The sequence below is a fragment of the Brassica napus genome, chromosome C6 (genome assembly GCF_020379485.1).
Source record: "Brassica napus cultivar Da-Ae chromosome C6, Da-Ae, whole genome shotgun sequence".
Lineage (NCBI taxonomy): Eukaryota > Viridiplantae > Streptophyta > Magnoliopsida > Brassicales > Brassicaceae > Brassica > Brassica napus.
Genome location: NC_063449.1, coordinates 40,190,439 through 40,214,779, shown reverse-complemented (window position 1 = coordinate 40,214,779; position 24,341 = coordinate 40,190,439). Strand labels below are relative to the sequence as shown.

Here is a 24,341-nt window from a genome sequence, read left to right as displayed (position 1 = left end):
CTTTTTATTCTCTATAATTTGATATCCAATTTGATATATTTTTTTTGTTATATTTTAAAGTATATACTTGTACATGTATTCAATGATTGTGTTATGGATGAGTAATATATGGATGTTTGAAGACCGTGGATAATTACATGTAGAATATAAGCATAGAAAGACACATGTGGGTGAGTGTGAGAAAATATGGACGGGTAAGCATGGATGGGTAAACATGGACGGCTATTTGTGGATGAGTAAAATTATGATTAAAATTCAAAATTTAGCATACTACATATCTCATGGTGGAGGATTGTGACGATCTCGAACCACCGCAGCTTCACCGAGCTCATCCACGACAATGTTGAGCTCGGAATCCATGGTGTGGCTCACCGGGAAGAGGAGCTGACTCGTTTTGACCGATGGTTTTGGAGGAGAAGCTGATTCGTTTTAACTTTTTGGTTTGTTTAGCTTTGTTTTCATCACTCAAGCTTGTTTTTTTCCTAGACATGTATGTGGTCGTAGTTGGTTTGAATTTATTAATTTGTTTATCCTTGATATTGTTGACACATTGGCATCCATATCATAGCCTTTCAAGATGTTACATTTTTTTCATCAATGTTTAGTGTTTGAGTTACTACTCTATCCACCACATCAAGCTTCAATTTCCTATCCACAAATTTAAGAGATCTCTCTTGTTATTTATTCATGGTTATGTTAGTGTCCATATCCACAACATAATCAAAATCTTCTTTCCTGTCCACAGACAAATATTGTTGTTGGGGTTGTGTCATTAAACTCAGCTATTGTGGAGTTTGTTCTGATGAAACTTCTAGAATTTTTACACTCATTTTCGTCCACGCATCACCCGTCTACACATCATCCATCCACGCATCAAATGTCTATTAAGGGCAAAGTTGTCCACAGTTTACTGCTGGTCCACAACAAAGTGTTTCACGTGTAAAAAGATAAATCAAAAAGTGGCTTTGAGAGTATTCAACTCTTAAGTTTTCATGGCATGTGGCAATCATTCATTGTGTAAACAAAACAAGATAACAATACATACATAATAGCTCGCATAAGTAGGTGGACTTCTCGGGACGAGGAAATAGAGGACGTGGAAGCAGAGGAAGAAACAGGTAGATGTGCTCAGCCTCTTGATATCGTCAACTAAAATGTTTGCACCGTATTTATGGTTCTTTTTGAATCGTCGTATTGCGGTCATAGCAAAAACTGTAATCATATTATTGAACGAAAAACAATTAAAAAGATAATTTATCATTGGGACCAAAAAGTTTTTAATTTATGTCTCATGAAACACTGAAGAAAATAAAGGAAAAATCTCAGTGACAACCATTTACACTTTAAACTAATTTAACTAAGATTTTTAATTATTAAAGTGATATTTTTATTACAAAAACTTGAAAATATTTACTGTTCACTTGTCACTGTAAAAAAAGATGATGTAAAATTATTAACAATAATTATTAATTATTTTGGTTAAAAAAATAACTAAACAAAAAATAAAATACGTAAAATAAGTAAAAACTAACAAATAAAATTCAAAATAAATTTAAATTATCGTTTTTTTGTTTTTTTTACTCAAACTTGAGCTGGCCTGGATAAACTTAAATTATCGTTGATGGTGACAGTTTTGAACTTTTGATATATCACCGGTTATGTGACGGTTTTGACATTATTAATGTTGGTTTCCGACATTTCCGGTGATGGCATGATATATCAGAAATTGTAATAGTCATTGGTGATATATGAAAAACCATCAGCCGTTATATGTCAAACTATTTATATTTACTTTAGTTATTTTTATTATTATGCTTATTTATACTTATTAAAAAAATTCACGACATAGTTGTTTTACCGACAAACTGAATAGTATTGGAGTCCATTATATTTTTGATTTGATGAACAAGTAAGTCATATTAGAAATTATTTTTGATATAAATATCATTCTAATAGTTCAAAAATGCTAATTAAGTGTTGGTGGATGTCACTTTGACGGTTTTTATGTACTTTTCTTGAAAATTAAAGACCTTTTTCATATAAATATACACATCACATTTTCAATAAGCATACACTAAACCACAGAAGAAAATGATTCGAGCATCGGATTGCCTTATTGGAATCCCACAGATTTAACAACTTACTCCATGAATCTAGACACTCCAAGACATCATCTATTCATGTCCAAGCTCTCAAGATTCAGGAAATAACCATTACTCCTAGTTTTATTATTTGGATTGATTACATCACAATCTCATTCAACAGCTATAGTCATTAGGTTTGCTTTTTTGTTTTCTTTTGTTTAACCTTTTAAAACTTTAGAATAGCAACAAAGTTTGAAATCTCTTGATCATCTTGTGAGGTTAAGTTTGGTGGATTCCAATTTTGTATCACAATGTTTATCCTCAAATATATTTTTCTAGGAATTCTCTTTGAATGATATTTTGTAAGAAAAAATTACATTCAGACATACTTTTACACTTTTCATTTATACTCAGACATACTTCTACCATGTAGAGTATTTTGTCTCATAAAAATGCCTCTTGTACCCTCCACCTAAAGCAACCAAAAACACAAGTTAACTAAATTACTTTTCATTTTATTTTTGTTACGCTTTAAAACACAGATCCAAAAATATAATTTCTCTCTAACTTTTTTTTTTCTACCGAAAATCACTTCTCTTTTAGAGACCCTAATCCGATAATTTGTCTCTTTTTTCCATCGATTATATCCTAGCGACCAATTGCAGCTGTTGAGGCGCAGACGGAAGTGGTAACGGAGATGGTGGAGAATCATTTTATGGTGGTGGAGGCCATCACTACAAGAAAACAGCGGTATTCTGACGGACATTCCGACGGAAAATGAAATCCCCGGAATTTCCCGAGGAATTTCCGAGGATATTCCGAGGAAACCCAAAATTTGGTTTCCTCGGAATATACCGACGGAATTCCGAGGAAATATCAATCCGTCAGAATATTCTTATGAAATACCGAGGAAAAATGTGTTCCTCGGAAAAAACCGATGAATTTCGAGGAAATATTATAGCCGTTGGGGGATTTTACAAAATTCCGAGGAAATTCCGACGATGATGACTCGGAAACAGACTACAATTGATTTTTTTTTTTAAAGAAATACCGAGGAAATTCCGAGGAACACTTGATATACTCGATCGATCAATGTGTTTTTGAACATATATCCATCGATCGATCCGTTTATAAAAAAACGTTCGAGATTTTGTTCATTCGATCTATTGGATATCCACATAGATCGATCGGATAATCTAATCGATCGATCACATTGTTACGCTTTGGTCCATCTTAGTGATCGATCGATGCGTTTTTGGACATATATCCATTGATCGATCCGTTTATAAAAAAACGTTCGAGATTTTGTTCATTCGATCTATTGGATATCCACATCGATCGATGGGATAATCCAATCGATCGATCACATTGTTACGCTTTGGTCCATTTTAGTGATCGATCGATCCATTTTGGCATCGATCGATCACTTTGTTACCCCAAACCCTGTTTCCTCGGAAAAGCCTCGGAATATTCCGAGGAAATTTCGAGGAACATTTGATATACTCGATCAATCGATGTGTTTTTGATAATATATCCATCGATCGATCTGTTTATAAAAAAAATGATGTTTTGAAATCCCAAACACTAGTTCCTCGGTATTTCCTCGGAATATTCTGACGGAATTCCGAGGAAGAAAAGAGTTTCCTCGGAATTTCCTCGGAATATTCCAAGAAAATTCCGAGGAAATAGGGTTTTTAAACCGAAAACAACGTTTTGCGGTTTGAATAACACCTCTATAACCCTTATTAAGTGTCTTACGTTCATTATGAAGTCAAAAATTTGTTCCTTACCCTATAATAAACATTTTTCCGATTATATGAACGAAATCCCACAACATAAGAGAAACACTTATACACTTTAATGAACGGTAGAGGGAATACTTTCAATTCGTTTTGAAATTTGTTATTTCATGGTATATGCTCATCTATACAAAGAATCCTCAATGGTATGCATTACAATTGTATAAGAAATGAAATACGGCAAAAAAAATTGATGTTTTGAAACCTCAAACACTAGTTCCTCGGTATTTCCGACGGATATTTTACTATCCGTCAGAATATTTTCATTTTACCAGGCAAATATTTCGCGAAAATAGAAATTAGAATTCCGACGGAATTCCGTCGGACCCTAGGTTTTATAACCACGAGCCGCTTCTTCTTCCCCATTTCTCTCTTCTTCCTCTGCGCGACTCCTCTCTCCTCTCCGGCGATTTCCCCCTGAATTCCGATGATATCTCCGGCGATCTCCCCCTTCTCTTACACAAATCATGTAAGGACCCTATCCACTCTCTTAGGTTCTATTTGTTAGGTTTTTCTGTAGTTTTGATAGATTTTTGTTAGGGTGATTGGTTAGGATTGTGATTTGGTTGTATAATAGGTTTAGAATTGTGATTTGGTTGAATAATTTGTATTGTTGAATTGATTTAGAATTTTTTTATTTTTTTTTGTATTTATAAAATCGAATTTATATACAAAAATCGTTTTGTAAAATACAAAAATCGATTTTATATACAAAAATCGATTTTTTGGATTTTACAAAATGTTTTTTGTATATAAATTCGATTTTTTGGATTTTACAAAACATTTTTAATATCTATAAAACTTTTTTTGTGATTAAAAACTATTATTTGGGATTTTTTTTTTTTAAATATATATATATTTATATTATATAAATTTTTTATTTATTAAAACTATTTTTTGTTTATTAGACCTATTTTTATATATTTATTAAACATTTTTAATATCTATAAATCTTTTTAGAATGATTAAAAACTATTATTTGGGATTTTTTTATAAAAAAAGGTAATTTATATATTTCTATATTTATTAAATATTTTTTTTTTAATTTACAGGCCTCATGATGATTAGACCCGGCCTCGACAGCGTCGTGGTCGTGGTGGTACAGGGTCAAACATGGTAAGGATGATCGCATATCTTTGTTGGAGACCCAGATGGCGGCTCAACAGGCGGGCTATGAGGCACAGAGGAGGGCTGAACCAGCAAATGATGGAGATGATGCAGAGGATGTACCCGAACGAGGTGTTCCCGGACGTGCCAGACCCGTAGTTTTTTTTTTCCAAAAACTTGGAATGTTTTATTTTTATTTGTGAAACTTTGAATATTAATTAATATGATTTCAATTTTAATTTTAATTTTATATTTTCGAATTTAAATTTCAAAAATTTTATTTTTTTAAAAAAATTAATATTTTTTACATTCCGAGGAAATGAAATACCGAGGAAATTCCGAGGAACACTTGATATACTCGATCGATCGATGCGTTTTTGAACATATAACCATCGATCGATCCGTTTATACCGAGGGACATGTTCCTCGGAATATTCCGAACGTTTTTTTATAAACGGATCGATCGATGGATATATGTCCAAAAACGCATCGATCGACGAAGTTCTGAGGAAATATCCCGACGACGTTCTCCCTCGGTATATTCCGAGGAGCTTTCCGACGAACTAGTGGTCCTCGGAATGTCCTCGGAAATTTGTTTCCTCGGAATTCCGTCGGAAAATTCCGAGGAAATTCCGAAGAAAGAAGAAATTCCGAGGAGTTATTTCCAAGGACTTGTTTCGTCGGTATGTCGTCGGAATAACGTTATTCCGATGATTTTTTTCCTCAGTATGTCGCTGTTTTCTTGTAGTGCATGGTTACGGAAATGGAACTGACGAAAGTGATAACACAAGGTAAAGATGTGTACGAATGTGTTGTTCAAGGTGGAGGTGGTCATGAGGAGGTGGTTTTATGGTGATGGTGCTTACGGAATCAGTGAAGAAAGAAGATCCATAAGTGGAAGTAGACCATAAACCAGATGGTATGGAGAAGGTGGCGATAGAACAAGTGGCGGCGGAAAAGCTTATGGAAATGGTTATGGAAGTGGTAGTAACAAAGGATGTGGATATTGTATACAATTATACATGATCACGCCACTCTTGACTACATGTTCTTGGACAGTGCACTTCCCCAAAGTCACCCCTCCCCCAACCACAAGCTCTCCATCCACACTTACATTAATCACACGTCACCCAACCAAAGTACAAATCCCCATCCACCACCAGACAAGTAGATGTGTACTTGCTTCAATAATAGCCGTCTGATTTCTTTTATAAACTTTTAATCTAACAGTTCTAACTCAATCCCACTGTTCAATAAACTTACCAAACTAATACACCCAAATCAAGTTAACTTTTGGTTATTTTACGTGTAGTCACCATTGAACTAGAACTTAACATTTTTCTCGTCCACATGAAGGGCAATAAAAGAAGAAAAAAAATAAAAAACAAGGCACAAAGTACATTTCATAGAAAAAGTGTGTTAACATAATAAAGACCTATGAAAAAGTACTCAATATTGTAAATTTCTCATTTTCTAAATACTTCAGAAATTCAATAAAAGAATGCACGACTGTAATGTTCTCATTGATTAATTTATTTGTAATATTTTGGATGATTTTAACTTTAAAAATTATATAGCTCATAATAGAAAATTTAGCTTTTTATTTTTTTAAAATATTTTTAATCAGCATATTAAATACTCAAATATTATGTGCACATATTTATTTCTTAACTAACCATAGGCTGCACAAAATTTAAATAGTTAACCGCTAAAAATGGATGAAAACCGTTGGTTTCTATTTATTCATTAATGGTGAAATATTTCCTTCCTAATTTTGTATAATGATTTTTAAGAAATTAATTCGTGAAAGTAATATTTTGATTAAAATGCCAACTGTAGAAAATTAATAGATTAAAAGATATTTTCCTAGTTGTTAGGTCCATTAAAGTTGAAAAGTAAGACAAAGCATATAACTTTGTGAGGTTTGACTTAAACAACCCACCATAATGAAAAGAAGGATTATAATTTATTTATGGATCTAAAAGTGGCGACCCGAAAGCGATAGCTACATAGCCTTTTTTTTTTTTTTGACCAAAAAAAGGACGGTTCATGTTGATTTACGATTAAAACTAGTATTATCAAATCCCAATTGTTAGTTAGAACTTAGAATAATCAATAATCCCAATTGTTACATGGCCGTGAGTCACCTCAGGCTATAGATAACATTCCATCCATTTTTGGATTTCATGGAGAACTTAGACGAAACGAAAGGTATACAACTATTTTGTGCACAAAAAAAAAAAAAAGAAAGGTATACAACTATTTTATTTCTGCTCAGACGTTAGCTTGATTTTTAATTTTTTAAGAAATCAATTTAGACCAGCATTATCGCAGGGTCCTTGCTGGGTTTTTAAGGGAAATGACCCATTTAAATAATTCATCAGAAAATAAATCACCAATTACCGTCTAAAGAAGGTGTTTTTGGCATCGATTATTAATTGTGGTTTTATACCACGTGTCAAGATTTGAAGGGTTGTAATTTTTGTTTTGTTTTTTTCTTTTCTTTCTTCCTCTCTTTTGTTTGGCCTCTTCGTATTCATCGAAGATGCATGCGATCGAAACGGCGATCGAAACGGCGATCGACGACCACTCTCCTCAGGGCTTCTCCTCCGGCGTCTCCTCCGGCGTCTGTCGTGCTCTCCGTTAGAAGACCGCTCGAAACCACCACAAACGACGACTGTGTCGGTGAGCTTCGTCTTGTCCGTCAGAAACCGATCGCAACCCACCACTGCCGACGACTCTCTCGGTCCTCACCGCGTCTCCTCTGAATTGAAGATTCTCTCAGGTGTGTGGTGAACGCAGCGGTGGTGAAGACCCATATCATTAAGGTAAGCCCCTTCCAAGGTCGATTCAATAATCGAAACATCTCTGCTTCTGCTTAATTAAGGTTGAGTGGATATTATTTGTATGATTTGAGAGGGCAGATCTATTAGGTTTTCTGATGAGTATAGGCGATTACGGATTTTAGTTTTAGGATATTATCTGCTTCTGCTTAGTTAAGCTTGAATGGATATTATATGTTTCTGCTCTTGGTGTTTGATTGAAATTGTAGGCTTAGCTAGTTCATAACCAAGCAACATAACTGTGATGTTTGAACTCTTGTTGTTTGATCGAAATGGCTGTGATACTCTTAACCAAGCAACATGACTGTGATGCTCTTGGTGTTTGATCGAAATTTAGTTCTTATCTGCTTCTGCTCTGTATTATAGCTTTGTATTTTAGCTTTTATCATATCACTTGTGAAGGTATAGAACGTGACTGTGATGTTTGAACTCTATGGCAGGGACTTCTCGCACCCTTTGAGCTCTCGACTGAAGCTCCTCCTCCTGAATCATCGTCAAGCAACCAGTACTTTTGATTCTCAGTGAGGTATGTCTACATTTTCATATCATTTTCTTGTAAGTTCTGAATTGCTTTTGTGTGGATGGTGCTTGTTAGAGTTATGTTAATAAATGCTTGTTAGAGTTAGGTTATGGTTAGTTAGTATGTGTGTGATCAATGCTTGCGACTGCTTGGGATGAATGGTTGTTTGATTTTAAATTAGGACTATGAGAGGTAGTAAAGGCAATTAAAAGACACATATCTGCTTCTTCTCTTGTTTAGATAAATGTCTACCCATGTTTAAACTCAAATAGTAAAGGCAATTAAATGTCTACTCTATTAAAGTCGGGGCCTTCTCCATTTTTTTTTCATCTTAGCAAGATCTTCTTCTTCTCTGTTATCGTATTTGAAAACACCCACAATCTACATTATCAATTCTCTGAAGATTTCGGCTATATGGATTCTACGAATCCATATAGTATGTCCTCCAATTTTGTTGATCTGTTGAACAGTCAACAAGATAGTGCTCTTCCTGAACCCTGTCCACAGGGTCCTTATGCGAGTTTTCCACATGTTGTGGAGCTCTCTTCAACACAACCCCCTGTCTTCAGTACTGAAACCTCAAGCTTCTGCGAAGAATCACCTAGAGGACGCAAAGAAAGAAAGAAATGGTCAGTGTCTGATGATCTCGTGCTCATCAGCGCATAGCTAAATACAAGTAAGGACCCTGTGGTCGGGAATGAGCAGAAAGCAGGTGCTTTCTGGTCACGCATTGCGGCTTACTATGCAGCAAGTCCAAAGGTGGAAAGAGGTCAACAAAGAGAGGCCATTCAGTGTAAGCAAAGGTGGCAGTAGATGAACGATCTTGTTTGCAAGTTCTGTGGCTGTTACGAGGCTGCAACAAGACAGAAAACAAGTGGTCAGAGCGAGGGTGATGTGGTTAAAATGGCACACCAGATCTTTTACAACGATCATAAGATTAAGTTTAATCTTCACCATGCTTGGGAGGAGCTAAAAAATGACCAGAAATGGATATCCGTTGCGACTGCTAAGCTTGATGGACGACAATCATCAAGCGCTAAGAAGAGAAGGTTTGAGGATGTTGGGCAAGAGGCAAGCTCGCAAGCAACCACGAATGGTGATCACCCTGCCAAACGTCATGTTGGTGTGAAGGCAGCGAAAGAAGGAGGTGGTAAGAGACCTATGGGTGATCAACTGAGTGCCTCAGAATTCCAGGGAATGTGGTCTCTCAAAGAGAAAGACTTGGCGGCTAAAGAGAGGCTTAAAAAGATGGGTCTGCTGGAGAGTCTCATTGCAAAGAAAGAGCCCTTGTCTCAGTTTGAGGAAGCACTGAGGGATAAGCTAATTACAGAGATGTTGGGTTAAATGTTTGTACTTGTGTCATGTTGAAAAAGTCGTATCTTTGGAGTCTGTTTCATGGTCTGTTTCATTTTCTGTTTGATGTTATGTTTCATGTTCTTGTAATGGTTGAACTCTATGTGAAATGCGGTTAGTTAATGTGATATCTTCAATGCTTTGTTCAATGTGAAATGCTTAGTTAATGTGAAATATGATATCTTCAATGCTTGTTTTGGTGTGTCTACTTGCAGGGGGAACAAGGAAATGGAGATGATCACGAGAAGCCAAGAACGAGCTGGAAGTCAGGAGATGGATCAGACGAGATGGAAGTCACGAGATGGAACTATGTGTGTCTGTTTGTGTCACATGTGATGTCTGTATGTATATTTGTCTGTTTGTGTCACAAGATGTATCTCTCTCGAGTTTGTAAAGTCTATATAGCTTCAAACACGTTTATGTAACAAAGTCACAAGTTTCATACAAGTTTCAAACAAGTTCCTCCTTCTTCTTACTTTTAAACAATCAAGTTTCATACAAGTTTCAAACAAGTTTCTTCCTCTTCTTTACTTCAAACAATCACGCTTCAAACAAGTTTGTTTCTCACGTTTCTCACGTCTCTTTCTCCTTGATCACAAAGCCTCATTCTCTCTCTTTTTTTCTTCTACGAAAGATCAGAAGCTCCATTATCTCTCTTTTTTTTTTATTCTACAAAAGAATCAAAATAGCAATTCTATGGCTTCTTCTTCGCATAACACTTCTGAGGGAGTCGATGATGAAAGTTTTGATCAATATTTCGATCAATATTTTGATCAATATTTTGATCAACATTTCGAAAATTTAACCATTAATTATGGTGATGAAGAAGAATGGAGAAGAAGGAAAAAACGAGTTCATATCGAACGCAATCGTGAAGAAGGCAATATACGTTTATGGAATGATTATTTCAGTGAAACTCCAACATATCCTGAAAATCTATTCCGACGACGATTTAGAATGAACAAGCCATTGTTCATGTGAATTGTTAATCGTCTCTCCAATGAAGTTGAATTCTTTCGACAAAAGAGAGATGTTCTTGGAAGGCTAAGTCTCTCTCCACTGCAAAAGTGCATAGCAGTCATTCGTGTCTTGGCATATGGTTCTATGGCTGATGCTGTTGACGAATACCTCCGACTCGGTGAAACCACTACAAGGTCATGTGTGGAACATTTTGTGGAAGGAATATTAGATTTATTCGGCGATGAGTACCTGAGAAGACCAACACCGGCTGATCTTCAACGTCTACTTTATATTGGTGAGCAACGTGGCTTTCCCGGGATGATAGGGAGCATCGATTGTATGCATTGGGAGTGGAAGAATTGTCCCACCGCTTGGAAAGGTCAATATTCACGTGGCTCGGGTAAACCGACAATAGTGTTAGAGGCGGTTGCTTCGTATGATTTATGGATATGGCATGCGTTTTTTGGACCTCTAGGTACCTTAAATGATATCAATGTACTTGGTCGCTCACCTGTTTTTGATGACATAATAAAAGGTCAAGCTCCGCAAGTTACTTTCTATGTCAATGGAAAAGAGTATAATTTGGCTTACTATCTCACCGATGGTATTTATCCGAAATGGGCAACTTTTATCCAATCTATTTCAATACCACAAGGTCAGAAAGCGACGTTGTTTGCTCAACATCAAGAAGCTGTCCGAAAAGATGTCGAGCGTACTTTTGGAGTCCTGCAAGCTCGATTTGCCATTGTTAAAAATCCAGCACTTTTTTGGGATAAAGCCAAAATTGGGAGGATTATGAGAGCATGTATCGTACTCCATAATATGATAGTAGAAAACGAACGAGAAGGATACACTCATTTTGATGTTTCAGAGCTCCAACAAGGAGAAGACACCGGAACTTCACATGTCGATCTCACGTATTCTACAGATATCCCTTCAAATATCGCCAATATGATGAGTGTTCGAACTAGAATTCGCGATAGACAAATGCATCAACAGCTCAAAGCTAATTTGGTTGAGCATTTATGGAATAAGTTTGGACGTGATGAAGACAACAACTGAGTTCGCAATGTTTCTTTCAAATTATTCTCGATTATTGTACTATGCTTTATTTTTATGTTTTTTTAAATATCAATGTTTTAAATGTTATCTTTTAATATGTTTTATTTAATAAATAAATTTATTTTTTTTTAAAATATATTTTTTTAAGAACTCCTAATTAAGAAACTCCCATTGAACCGCTAAAAATAAGAGTTTCTTAACTAGAGTTCTTAACCCCATTTAAGTATATTTAAACTATTAAATAATCATTAAGAATCTCACTTAACGATTTTGGGATAATCATGCTCTTAGTGACCAGTTTCACCATTCGAGAATAGTATCATTCGGTCAATGTTTAAAGTTTCACTATTTAGTGGTTCATAGTCCTTCAATTATTTTGGACTCAACAATTTTTTTAACTGGGATGATTTTTTTAAAATGACATAAATAACCAAATTAATTTTCTTATGTTTTAAGTTTACTCATATATATATGCATCACCATACTATATATATGGTAGAGTGGGGATTATGGATACCTTATACACGTAAACATCTCATCATCTTCACGAATGAAGAGAATTATACCCATACAATAATGCTCCAACCAACCTTGTTGCGAGATTGAAATCTTGTTTGGCGGTAGGTTGCCTAATATAGAATATTTGAAAGTCTATGGACTCATGACAATATACACAGCACGAGTACTTTTCTTTTCTTGGGCACTTGATTTAGTCAAATATGGAGACGATCGTTCGTCTAAGATAGGATTCGAGCTGCTTTACGTTGTGAGCAGGAACGTGCCTCAGTAAATAAAAAATACATTCTGTAATTGGGATAAAGAAAAACACAGAAACGCAATAAGATCGGCTTTGGTAGTCAGTACCCTTAATTTTAAGTTACTTCCACAGGTTTGCAAGTTGTGATGACTAAACTCTTAACCGCTAAGGCTAAGCTTTTTTGGAAGCTATGCAAATATACGTTGGGCTTTGGGCCCATTAAGACTCGGCCCATTCTAATATCTTCTTCTTCTTCTTGCATCATCACTCCCCTCAGCGAAGACATTCTTGGATTCTTCGAGAATATTCAAATGCAGATATCGTCTCTCTCCATCATCCGCCACTCTTCTCCTTTCCTCCTCCGTCGCGCGTCGATTCACCACGGCGGGTGCGGAGTTCGACTCGGAACCGGAATCGGAATTCGCCGCAGCTTCCATCTCCTCACACTCTCAGCGAGACGAGACAACCCCGATGTCTCCAGAAAACCCCAGCCGAGCAAAAACATGCTCAGAGCCAAGCACATCGGCAAACACCACTCCTCCTTAGCTCCCGTTCTCTCTCCCGACCACAATCCTTCGCTCTTACCCTCTCAGGCCATCGGCACCGTCGCCACCGCCCAGGCCAACTTCATGCGCGTCGTCGTCCAGGACGGAGACGGAGATGGAGACGATCGTTCTTCTTCTACGTCGTCGTCTAAGGACGGAGTTGAGCTGCTCTGCGTGGTGAGAGCAGTGCTGAAGAAGATAAGGAGGAGAGTGCTGGTTGGGGATAAGGTTCTCGTTGGGTCTATCGATTGGGTTGATCGGAGAGGGATGATTGAGAATGTGTTCCAGCGGAGGTCCGAGATTCTTGATCCTCCGGTGGCGAATGTTGATCACTTGCTTGTTCTTTTCTCGCTTGATCAGCCCAAGCTTGAGCCGTTCACGCTCACTAGGTTCTTAGTGGAAGCTGAGTCCACTGGGATTCCACTCACACTTGCCTTGAACAAATGCGAACTCATCACCGAAGAGGCAAGAACTCATTGCTAGTTTAGATACTCAAATGAAGAGCAATGAGCTTTGTTTACAATGTTCTTGTTTGCATAGCTCATCGCATGAAGGCTTTGAATAGAGCACTGTTTGTAAGGAATTGGAATCTTGGAAGGTTGTGTTGATAGCGTTTGAGTAGTTTGTTAAGTAGAAAATGTACTTCAGGGCTTGATTAGAGAGACATGATCTTTGTTTCCAATGTTCTTGTTCTTGATTAGGAAGGCATTATCTTTGTTTGCAGGAATTGGAATCTTGGAAGATGAGACTGCGTGGATGGAACTATGAACCGTTCTTTTGCAGTGTGGGAACTAAAGAGGGGCTTGATGCGATTGCGTTCGTCCTGAGGAATCAGACTTCTGTGATTGTTGGACCTAGTGGTGTTGGGAAGTCGAGTTTAATCAACATATTGAGGAGCAGCTCTGGTGGTGGTGACGTTGAAGACGAGAATTGGTTTGAGCCTGTAAGGTTCTGTTTGTGCTTATCTGAACTTTGTTTTACAATATTCTCTTGGCTTGAACTTGGTTATATATATTTCAGATAATAGGTAATAAGTGGTTTGAAGATCAGCGAGTTGGTGAAGTTTCAACTAGAAGTGGTAGAGGCAAACACACAACTCGAAATGTGTCGCTGCTGCCGATTACTGAAGGTGGTTATCTCGCTGATACTCCTGGTTTTAACCAGCCTAGTTTGCTGAAAGTAACCAAGCATTCACTTGCCTTGTGTTTCCCTGAGGTAAGCCTTTGTCTTGTTCTCATTTCGCATATATAGAGTGATTGTGAAGGATGATGCGTCTTTTAACTCTTTTATGGCTTAGATAAGGAAAATGATAGAGGAAGAGAAATGTGGATTCAAAGATTGCTTGCATATCGGAGAACCAGGATGTGTAGTGAAAGGAGGATGGGAAAGGTATCCTTACTACTTACAACTGCTTGATGAGATCAGAGTCAGGGAGGAGTTTCAACTCAGGACTTTTGGAACCAAAAGGGAAGGCGATGTTAGGTAACTGTTTTGAGAAACCAACAGGCTTTATTATTGTCACAAGCCTAAATAATGGACTAATCATAGAATCATTTGAGACAGGTACAAAGTGGGAGGGATGGGTGTGAAACAAGCTGAACCAAGGCTACAGCCGAAGAAGCATAGGAGAGAGTCGAGGAAGAAGGTTAAACAAACAATGATTAGTGAGCTAGACGAGTACGAAGATGAAGAGAGCGACTTGGACATAGAGGACGACCCAATTGTCCAAGCCATTGAGAACGAGAAAGAAAGATGATGATGTGAAGATCCACGGAATCAGTGTCTATTTTCACGAAAGTCTTGTATAAAGAACGAAAGTGCCAAGTAAATGAGAAAATCTTTAGTAAAAGCTTTGCAAAGCAAAATAGATTTTACTTTCGATTCTCATTTGTTGCACATACTAAGTACCAACACTTCATGTTCCCAACTTACTTTCTACTGAGTTAGACTTATACCAACGAAGGTCTACGCAGAGTTAAACTAAAGATCATACTGACATAACAAAAAAGAATGGTAAATAGAATGATTTAGATAGAAAGATTCTAGTAACCATGATTAATGATTCATAAGACCACCATTGAACTCTATCCATTGTCTTGAGAATATGGAGAAAAAGGAACAAAATCTCGCTCAGGAACACAAAAAAAAAAAAAGATACTGAAAATAAACGAAAGCTTTTAAGCAGTTGATTTCTTCGACTTGGCTGCCAACTGGGTCTCCGGCTACACAAACAAACAAAAACAAATTGAGAATCACTCTTGTTGAGAAATGAGATCGTGAGATTAAGACACAGTATAACTATTATTACCTCTTTCTTGACAGACTCTTCCTTCTCTGACAGAATCAACTCAATGTGGCATGGGTTGGACATGTAAGCTGCAGCCAAGAAAAGAACCAATGAGTCATTCATCACCCAAGAGAAAAACATGTTAAGACAATTACAAAATCTCAGAAAACTTACGGTTGATTCTTCCGTGAGCACGGTAAGTCCTTCTCCTCTGCTTTGCAGCCTGGTTCACTTGAATGTGCGAAATGAAGAGGGCATCAACATCCAGACCTTTCACCTCAGCATTGCTCTCAGCGTTCTTGAGCAAATCAAGAACGAACTGAGCAGACTTAGCAGGCCAACGTCCCTGACCATTGGAGTGCCTGTTCTTGGCTTGAGCAGTCCTTCCAACACCTCTGCAGAAACGGGTGAAGGGAATAGCCTGCTTGTGAGCTATCACATCCTCAAGGTACCTCTTGGCCTTGAGCAATGGTAGCTTCCTGATGGCGTGCGCTGTTTCCCGAGTGTTCTGTAAGCAAAATACAACAAACACAGATATGAACAGTAAAGTCACTAAGATCATCTCAAACAAAAGATAAAGCTGTACCATCATGTACTGAACCATTTAGTTATAAGAAAATGAAACTAAGATTCACCCAATCACGATGACCAATTCGATTTCCCTGAAGTATACGTGAGATCTGTAAATTGCTACAGACCTCTGCTTTTTCTCAATCAGGTTTTACTTAGCTAAGAACGAAGAAGCTACCATTCGCCTAATCGTAAAGGCCTAGCTACATTGGAATCAAATGAGATAAAGAGAGAGTGATTGAAGAAGATGTATACCTTGAAGTGAACCCTAAGATCGGATCCTCTAGCCTTGCAAGCTGCACAGATCAAAAGCAGATATACATCAAAAAAAATCGACAAATGATGCTGAGTAAAGTTTTGTTTTCAAGGAGCCTTACACTTGGTCTGGTTGTCAGGTTCTTGCGAGTACTTCACCTGCAAGACAGAAAAAGAGAATCAGAAAAGCGATTCTAAGAGAGAGATGATGTGAGAAGAAGCTTAAGCAAGTTACCATGGCTGCGGCTAACAGAAGAAGAGATAGAGAAATAGTTGTGAAGAGACTATATATGTGAAAACGGCATAAACCCTCAAAAAATAGCGAAACCCTACTTCATGTGGGCCTTATTTTGTCTCCAGAAAAATAACGTTTTGGGCTTTCACGAATTAGCCCATTAACATTTAATATTTGAGTAGAGAAAATTGTGAAAAGTGTTATAAAAATAACTGGAATTTTATTGTATCGCGAGAATTTAAATAAGGGCAAAATTTATATCCGTAGAATTTATAACACTGATAGAAAGAGTTTATTATAGAGAGAAAAGAAGGGTGAGGGATGATTTATAAACGATCGAATCGATCGTTTATATAAAAGTTAAAAAGTAGGATTCACTGTGCAAATAGTGCAGCGGACCCTACATCTTTTTATTTTCAACAATTGCGGTGGCTGCTTTCATAACACTCCCCCTTGGGGACCGGTGTCACTATCCATTCTCGCTTAACGTCTTTGTTGCTTCGTTAAAAACCTTTCTTGTAAAACCCAATGGGAAAAACCATAGTAAGGTAAAAAAGAGTACAACCACGTAAGCTCCCCCTCGAATAAGCAGTCATAGATCCTTCTGATGACGCATTCCAATGTTATGGATGTGTTTTCTGAATACCGAGGTAGGGAGTGATTTTGTGAAGAGGTCGGCTGCATTGTCGCATGATCGAACATATCTTACTTCAATCTCTTTATTCTTCTCGAGCTCTTGAGTGTATGAGAAGAACTTCGGAGGTATATGTTTGGTTCTATCGCTTTTGATATATCCTTCCTTCGTTTGAGCAACACATGCCGCGTTATCTTCATATAGAATAGTTGGCTCCGTATTTTCGTCAATCCCACTGCTTGAACAGATGTGTCGGCTTATTGATCTTAGCCATACACATTCTCTACTTGCTTCATGGAGTGCAATGATCTCAGCGTGATTTGAAGAAGTAGCAACAAGTGTCTGCTTCTGAGAACGCCAAGATATGGCGGTGCCTCCAATTGTAAAAACATATCATGTCTGGGATCGAGCTTTGTGTGGATCTGACAAATAACCTGCATCTGCAAAACCAATTATTTGACCTTTTGAACTTTTAGGATAAAACAAGCCTAAATCAGTTGTTCCTTGAAGGTAACGAAAGACATGTTTAATTCCATTCCAATGTCTTCGCGTAAGAGACGAACTGAATCTAGCTAAAAGATTAATGGCAAAAGATATGTCAGGTCGAGTAAAATTTGCAAGATACATAAGAGCTCCAATTGCACTTAAATATGGAGTTTCAGGACCAAGTATTTCTTCATTTTCCTCAGATGGTCGAAACGGATCATTTTCAACATTAAGTGATCTAACGACCATCGGGGTGCTAAGAGGAGTTGCTTTATCCATGTTAAAGCGTTTCAATACTTGTTTGGTATATGTAGACTGGTGTATAAATATACCCTTTTGAGAATGCTCAATTTGTAATCCTAGACAATATTTTGTCTGCCCGAGATCTTTCATCTCAAATTCTCCTTTCAGATAGTTTGATGCCTTTTGGATTTCGTTTTGAGTTCCAATAATATTAAGATCATCAACGTACACCACGATTATCACAAATCTGGATGTTGTTTTCTTTATGAAAACACAAGGGCATATAGGATCATTCGTGTATCCTTCTTTTGGTAAGTGTTCGCTGAGACGATTATACCACATTCGTCCAGATTGTTTTAACCCATATAATGATCTTTGCAATTTTATTGCACATAACTCTTTAGGTTTGGAACTTAACGTTTCTGGCATTTTAAATCCATCTGGGATTCTCATATAGATATCAGTATCTAATGATCCATATAAATATGCCGTAACGACATCCATGAGACGCATTTCTAAATTTTCATTGGCCGCTAGGCTCATCAAGAATCTAAATGTGATTGCGTCCATAACAGGAGAATAAGTTTCCTCATAATCAATTCCTGGCATTTGAGAGAAACCTTGGGCTACGAGACGAGCTTTGTATCTTGTAATCTCGTTTTTCTCATTTCTTTTCCGGACAAACACCCATTTGTACCCAACAGGTTTTATATCTTTGGGTGTGTGCACAATAGGTCCGAATACGTTTTGTTTGTTAAGCGAATCTAGTTTGACTTGAATCGCATCTTTCCATTTTATCCAGTCATGTCTCTTTTGACATTCATATACAGACTTTGGTTCTGGATCTTCGTTTTCTTCATTTATTTCCTTTGCTAAAAGGTATGAGAAAACATCATCAATATCATCCATCTCATTTCGTTTCCATATCTTTCCATTATGGATGTAATTGATAGAAATCTCGCGATTTCCTTCAGATTCATGATGCTCTATATTGTCGTTAGATTCACAATTTTCTTCGTCCAAAATATTTTCTGTTATTTTGGGAGTATCATGCTTTTCACATTCCTTACGTTTTCTAGAAAGTTTATCCTTTGAACCAATAGGTCTATCGCGCTTTAAACGTGTTCCTGATTCACGTGTGTCAACTGCCGTTCCACCGTTTTGTGGTATTTCAATACGAACAGGAGTATTTGCAGCGGGTATATGTGATTTAGTTACCATTTTGGTATCAGCAAATGCATCAGGTAGCTGATTTGCTATATTTTGTAAATGCATGATACGTCGAACTTCTAGTTCTGACTGTTTCGTAGGAGGATCAAGGTGTAATAACGATGGTACACTCCATTTGATTTCTTTTCCTATTTTCTTATTGTCTCGCCTTAGAGTTGGGAATTCTGTCTCATTGAAATGACAATCGGCAAATCGTGCCATAAACACATCACCAGTTTGTGGTTCTAGGTATCTTATTATTGATGGAGAATCATAGCCAATATATATTCTCAACCGTCTTTGCGGTCCCATCTTTGTACGTTGCGGTGGTGCTATTGGAATATAAACCGCACAACCAAAGATTTTTAGATGAGTGATATTTGGTTCTTTTCCAAATGCTAACTGTAATGAGGAATATCTATGGTATGCACTTGGTCTTATCCGAATTAGTGCTTCTGCATGCAAAATAACACGTCCCCATACAGAGGTTGGGAGTTTTGATCTCATGATCAATGGCCTTGCAATTAGTTGCAGCCGTTTAATTAATGATTCTGCCAAACCATTTTGTGTATGAACATGAGCAACAAAATGCTCTACTTCAATCTCTGATATCATACAATAATCATTAAAAGCTTGAGATGTTAATTCACCAGCGTTATCTAATCTAACTCTTTTAATTAGATAATCTGAGAACTGTGCTTTTTATTTGATTATCTGAGTTAGAAATCTCGCAAATTGCCATATTTCGAGATGATAACAAACAAACATGTGACCATCTACTCGATGCATCGATTAATACCATAAAGTAGTAGAATGGTCCACACGGTGGATGTATTGGTCCGCAAATATCACCTTGGATTCTTTCCAAAAACTTTGGTGATTCTTTGTCAATTTTGGTTGGTGATGGTCTTATGATTAATTTCCCAAGAGCACACGCATCACATGTCATTTTATTACTTTGGTATATATCTTGGGTTTTTATTGAATGACCATGTGAGCTTTCAATGATTTTTCGCATCATTGTAGTGCCTGGGTGACCAAGACGATCATGCCATAATGTAACATCTTCTGGATTTCTTTTGATCACGAGATGTGATTCTATAGCATCAATATAAGTGTGATGCAATCCAGAAGGAAGTTTTGGAAATTTTTCCAGTACAAGGCCTTTGCCTGATTTTTCAGAAGTTATATACAAATACTTCTTTCCATTCTGAGTTGCAGACTGAGTGTTATACCCTTGACGGTATATATCTTTGAAACTCAACAAATTTCTCTTAAAATTTGGAGAATATAAGACATTGTCTATGGAAAACTTTGTTCCATTAGGCAACATAAAGTCTGCATTGCCAATTCCTTCTATCAGGTCTGTAGGACCTGATATTATGTTTACAGTTAGTTTTACTGACTTTAAAGTAGAGAAATATCTCTTATCTTTCAGTATAGTGTGTGTTGTGCCACTATATGGTATGCAAACTTCTCTACCAGTTGGCTTAGTTGTTGTTCCATTTGCTTTCTTATCCATTTCTGTAACACACAGTTAATATCAATAAAGAAAATAAACTTTCATAAGTAAACATATTATGCGTCAATAACAAGTACACAATAATTATACATTAGTTATTATGAAATACAACATTATTCTGAAAGTGAAATACATAGTATTTTATGGCATCACTGGGCATTATTAAGCTTGATCAGTACAAGCACTTCAATTATTTTGATGAGTGGCCTCGTCGAAATCTCCCATAAAGTCAGAGGATTCGAGGTATGTCGATGTTGTACCCACAAGGTGTTCATTGAGATTTACTTCCTTTGCCTTGCCTTTAATAGATTCCTGGTACAATTGGCATAGATGCCGAGGAGTTCGACACACTTGAGACCAGTGTCCCTTCGATCCACATCTGTAACAGACGTTCTCATTTTTATGAGTAGGGTTTTCTTGGATTTCTTTCCCTCTTACCCGATCAGATCGATTCCATGTGTTGGATCCCCTTCCTCTTGGGTTGTTACTCCTTTCATGGTTGCGGTTAAATTGATAACCACAACCACGACCAAAACCACGATTGTGACCACGGCCACGACCATGCCCACGATAGGAATAATTCCTTTTTTCCGGATTTTTTATATCCGTTGCATTTACCTCAGGAAATGCTTTGGTTCCCATGGATCGGGCATTGTGGTTTTTAATGAGGAGTTCATTATTTCTCTCCGCTATCATAAGCGCCACAACGAGTTCAGAGAACCTCGTATACCCATAATTTATATATTGTTCTTGTAGAACATAATGATGTTTGTGGAACGTTTGATAAGTTTTCTCGAGCATTTGTGCTTCCGAGACAGGCTTACCGCAATAATCTAATTACGCCGCTATTCTCAATATAGCGGAATTGTACGTTTTCACTTTTTCAAAATCTTGAAATCGTAGATTTTTCCACTCATCGAGTGCATGGGGGAGAGTAATTTTCTTTTGGTTATCAAACCTCTCCTTTAGAGCTTTCCAAAGATCTAAGGGATCTTTGGTTCTCTCATAATCATGCGTAAGATTTTCATCTAGATGTCTTCTCAGAAATATCACGGCCTTAGCCTTTTCATGAGAGGTTGATATATTGCCGTCTTTTATTGTTCCGAGTATTTTCTCGGAATCTAGATGAAGCTCCATGTTTGTAACCCATGCCGTGTAGTTTGTCCCAGTTACTTCCAATGCCGGAAAGTGAAGTTTCTCGATTTTTGCCATTTGTATTTCTAAAGCACATAAATAAAAATTATTAGAATATTATTAATATTAAAAGGAACCGTTTACATTAATCATGCAAGCAATTACAAGGAGAAGCGATGTAAAGAAAAGTAAACCGATATTCATCTTAAATTCACCCGGAGTAAATTCTCCAACGAATAAACCATAAATAGAAACACAAATAAAAATGACACATAAAAACAAAAGTGCGCGAATCATCTTTCTTGAAATGAAAAAAATCAGAGGAGAGCGATTTGACTTTTTATTTTTTTTTTGAGAGAAGATGAAATGTGTTGGACGAAGAAATGGAGTGAAAATGAGTTGTATTTATAGATGAAAATCACTGTTCATGACCGTTGGAGAAAGGAAAAATTTTTGAAAAATTTTCTTTGTGACCGTTGGTGTTAAATCGAATGCACCAAAAATCAGTCTGAAAATATCGTATTAAACAGTCAATCAAATCTATAAAATTTCATAAAAGTAAAAAATTATGGCAATGAAATATTTATGTTATGACAACAAATCATGCGACGGCTCAACCGGTCAATGCAGAGTAATAAATAAATTATACGGCGGCTCGGCTGACCAATTAATAATAAACAGAATATAAAGCGGCTCAGCCGACCAATAAATAATAAACAGAATATAAGGAGGCTCGGCCGATCAATAAATTAGTTAAATTACTAATAAATAATATAGGCGGTATTTCGTCCATTATAACATGATATAAATAATAGTAGAGGGGGTATACCGACCATTATAGCAGGGTATAAATGATACAAATAAATTTTACCAATTTAGAGAACGATCGTGCTGATAACGTGTTATAAAAAGAACTGGAATTTTATTGTATCGCGGAAATTTAAATAAGGGCAAAATTTATACCCGTAGAATTTATAACACTGATAGAAAGAGTTTATTATATAGAGAAGAGAAGGGTGATGGATGATTTATAAACGATTGAATCCATCGTTTATATAAAAATTAAAAAGTAAAATTTACTGTGCAAATAGTGCAGCAAGTCCCACATATTTTTATTTTCAACAATTACGGTGGCTGATTTCATAACAAAAAGTAATTAGTATGGTATTATTAGTGTCGAGTTTGTTGATATGTATAATGGGTTTATTTATTGATCTTAGAATTGAGTTCGGAATTTTGTAATTTTCATACATAGCTTTAACGTTTACAAACAGTAGATCGAATTCTTCTAAAACTGGTAACTTTTGTGGTAAAATTAATCCATCATAAAGTGATTTTTAGACATGTACATATAAAAATTCTATTATACATAAAATTGAATTATATAATAAGTATTTATTTATTATATATATTTGGTCATTTATATATTACAGAGACCATTATCTGTGTAAAGTTTTATAAATTTAATCATATAAATTAATTCGTTGTTGTTAATAGAAATTTATACATAAATTTTATAATTTGAAATCTTATTAATTTGAGTATTGATGTGGAATAATACGGAGTATTAGTTTTAAAAAAATTATAGGTGGATTTAACCTTAAGTTCTGATAATATAAGATCTTACACTATTATTATCTATTAGAATAAAAATAAAATAAATAAAAAATAAACAGAGCTAGCAGCTTAAGGAAACGAAACACACGACTCAATCTCAAGCTCTGAGAGATGTGGTTCTCGACTGGGTGCTTCCTCTCAACAATACGAACAAATCTCTAAGCTAACGATGAGCTCGCCTCTCCCTTTCTAGTCTCTTTTACTTTTACGTAATAATCGACACGGCATTATCTTTTGTATCAATATCAATTCAATATTCTTACACACGAAACTATTGAGCATAACAACAAAAGAAAACAATACAAAATAACTAAGCGAAGAAACTCTTGAGATTTTTGGCTTCAACGCATCCTCGAGAGAGAAGCTTCAACATTACGCATCATCGTTGGAAAAGTGAAGAGCTCAGATTCCATGAAAAAGTTGACGTGGTCTTCAACCCTGGCGGGGTAGCGACCAGGGCGTGGCTCTTTTGAAACTTTCTCCACCTGAACAAATCTCTTGGGAAGGTCTTGTAGCTGCTTCTGGTTTTTGTCGACGTTATCAGTACTCGTGCAATCATTCGTAAACCGAATACGTGCCTCACAAGAAAACAGAGAGAACGTTATCAAGAGGAACACGACGATGAATCTGATGGTTTTAGAAACTCTTGCCATGACGAATCGAAAGAGACAGGAGATTGGTAAGGGTTTAGTTTTTTTTGTGGTGTGAGAGGAAAACTTTGGAAAATTGGTTTGCGTATGCGTTTCTTATATAAAGAGACCTTAGGTTAGTAGAAGATCGAGATAATGATTTCGTGATTTGAGTAAAAACCGACCTTATTTTTTATTTTATTTTTGTTATTAAGTGAAAGCCGACTTTATTTACAGTTTTTTCTTTCCTTTTTTCTCCTTTCTTTAGTTTATGATAATCCAACTTAAAATCCAAATCAAAGCCTGAGCAAAAATCACATCACTGTTTCATATCTCTGGTTTATTGAATTTACTTGTACAGAAAGTTACCTAACCTAATCTTTCATGACAAAACGTTGTCGGACTAGTTTTCTTTTTTCAACTTTTTCAATCCTCAAGTCTCCTTAGATTTATGTTCCAAATGAAAAAAGAAAACACACTTTGCATATAA

General features: G+C 36.4%; 4 protein-coding genes and 1 non-coding gene across 6 annotated transcripts; 3 read left to right on the top strand and 2 right to left on the bottom strand.

Annotated features, from left to right (window-relative positions):
* Positions 1-7,242: 7,242 nt before the first annotated feature.
* On the top strand, positions 7,243-11,818 carry LOC125589264. The gene is made up of 3 exons (XM_048761800.1): positions 7,243-7,818; positions 8,274-8,359; positions 9,922-11,818. The coding sequence occupies exon 3, from the start codon at positions 10,811-10,813 to the stop codon at positions 11,726-11,728; it is 918 nt and encodes a 305-aa protein (XP_048617757.1). The 5' UTR covers positions 7,243-7,818; positions 8,274-8,359; positions 9,922-10,810; the 3' UTR covers positions 11,729-11,818.
* Positions 9,167-9,697, top strand: LOC106423730 (glutathione S-transferase T2-like). The gene has a single exon (XM_048759918.1). It carries the CDS (start codon positions 9,167-9,169, stop codon positions 9,695-9,697), a length of 531 nt encoding a protein of 176 aa, XP_048615875.1.
* A 936-nt stretch (positions 11,819-12,754) lies between the features above and the next one.
* On the top strand, positions 12,755-14,988 carry LOC106405828 (small ribosomal subunit biogenesis GTPase RsgA 1, mitochondrial). Of its 2 annotated transcripts, XM_013846376.3 has the most exons (5): positions 12,756-13,495; positions 13,755-13,973; positions 14,051-14,245; positions 14,328-14,512; positions 14,594-14,988. In XM_013846376.3, the coding sequence occupies exons 1-5, from the start codon at positions 12,797-12,799 to the stop codon at positions 14,784-14,786; spliced, it is 1,491 nt and encodes a 496-aa protein (XP_013701830.2). In that variant the 5' UTR covers positions 12,756-12,796; the 3' UTR covers positions 14,787-14,988. The 2 variants fall into 2 exon arrangements, with proteins under 2 accessions (XP_048616317.1, XP_013701830.2); XM_048760360.1 differs by lacking the exons at positions 14,328-14,512; positions 14,594-14,988 and having other exon boundaries at positions 12,755-13,495; positions 13,755-13,978; positions 14,051-14,250.
* A 53-nt stretch (positions 14,989-15,041) lies between these two features.
* On the bottom strand, positions 15,042-16,463 carry LOC106405829 (60S ribosomal protein L17-2-like). Its single transcript, XM_013846377.3, has 6 exons — positions 16,378-16,463; positions 16,265-16,301; positions 16,143-16,183; positions 15,492-15,825; positions 15,339-15,406; positions 15,042-15,252 (listed from the first exon to the last, which is right to left on the bottom strand). Exons 1-6 carry the CDS (start codon positions 16,378-16,380, stop codon positions 15,208-15,210), a joined length of 528 nt encoding a protein of 175 aa, XP_013701831.1. The 5' UTR covers positions 16,381-16,463; the 3' UTR covers positions 15,042-15,207.
* Positions 15,896-16,027, bottom strand: LOC125589498. The gene has a single exon (XR_007325683.1). It is a non-coding gene; the product is annotated as a small nucleolar RNA snoR74 (small nucleolar RNA).
* Positions 16,464-24,341: the final 7,878 nt, after the last annotated feature.

Coding starts and splice junctions, on each gene's coding strand:
- LOC106423730 (XM_048759918.1), top strand. CDS start 9,167: ATGAACGATCTTGTTTGCAAGTTCTGTGGCTGTTACGAGGCTGCAACA.
- LOC125589264 (XM_048761800.1), top strand. CDS start 10,811: ATGGCTGATGCTGTTGACGAATACCTCCGACTCGGTGAAACCACTACA.
- LOC106405828 (XM_013846376.3), top strand. CDS start 12,797: ATGCAGATATCGTCTCTCTCCATCATCCGCCACTCTTCTCCTTTCCTC. Junction 13,974..14,050: donor ACGAGAATTGGTTTGAGCCT/GTAAGGTTCTGT, acceptor TATATATTTCAG/ATAATAGGTAATAAGTGGTT. Junction 14,513..14,593: donor AAAAGGGAAGGCGATGTTAG/GTAACTGTTTTG, acceptor CATTTGAGACAG/GTACAAAGTGGGAGGGATGG.
- LOC106405829 (XM_013846377.3), bottom strand. Junction 16,184..16,264: donor ACCTGACAACCAGACCAAGT/GTAAGGCTCCTT, acceptor TGATCTGTGCAG/CTTGCAAGGCTAGAGGATCC. Junction 15,253..15,338: donor AAGAGTCTGTCAAGAAAGAG/GTAATAATAGTT, acceptor TTGTTTGTGTAG/CCGGAGACCCAGTTGGCAGC.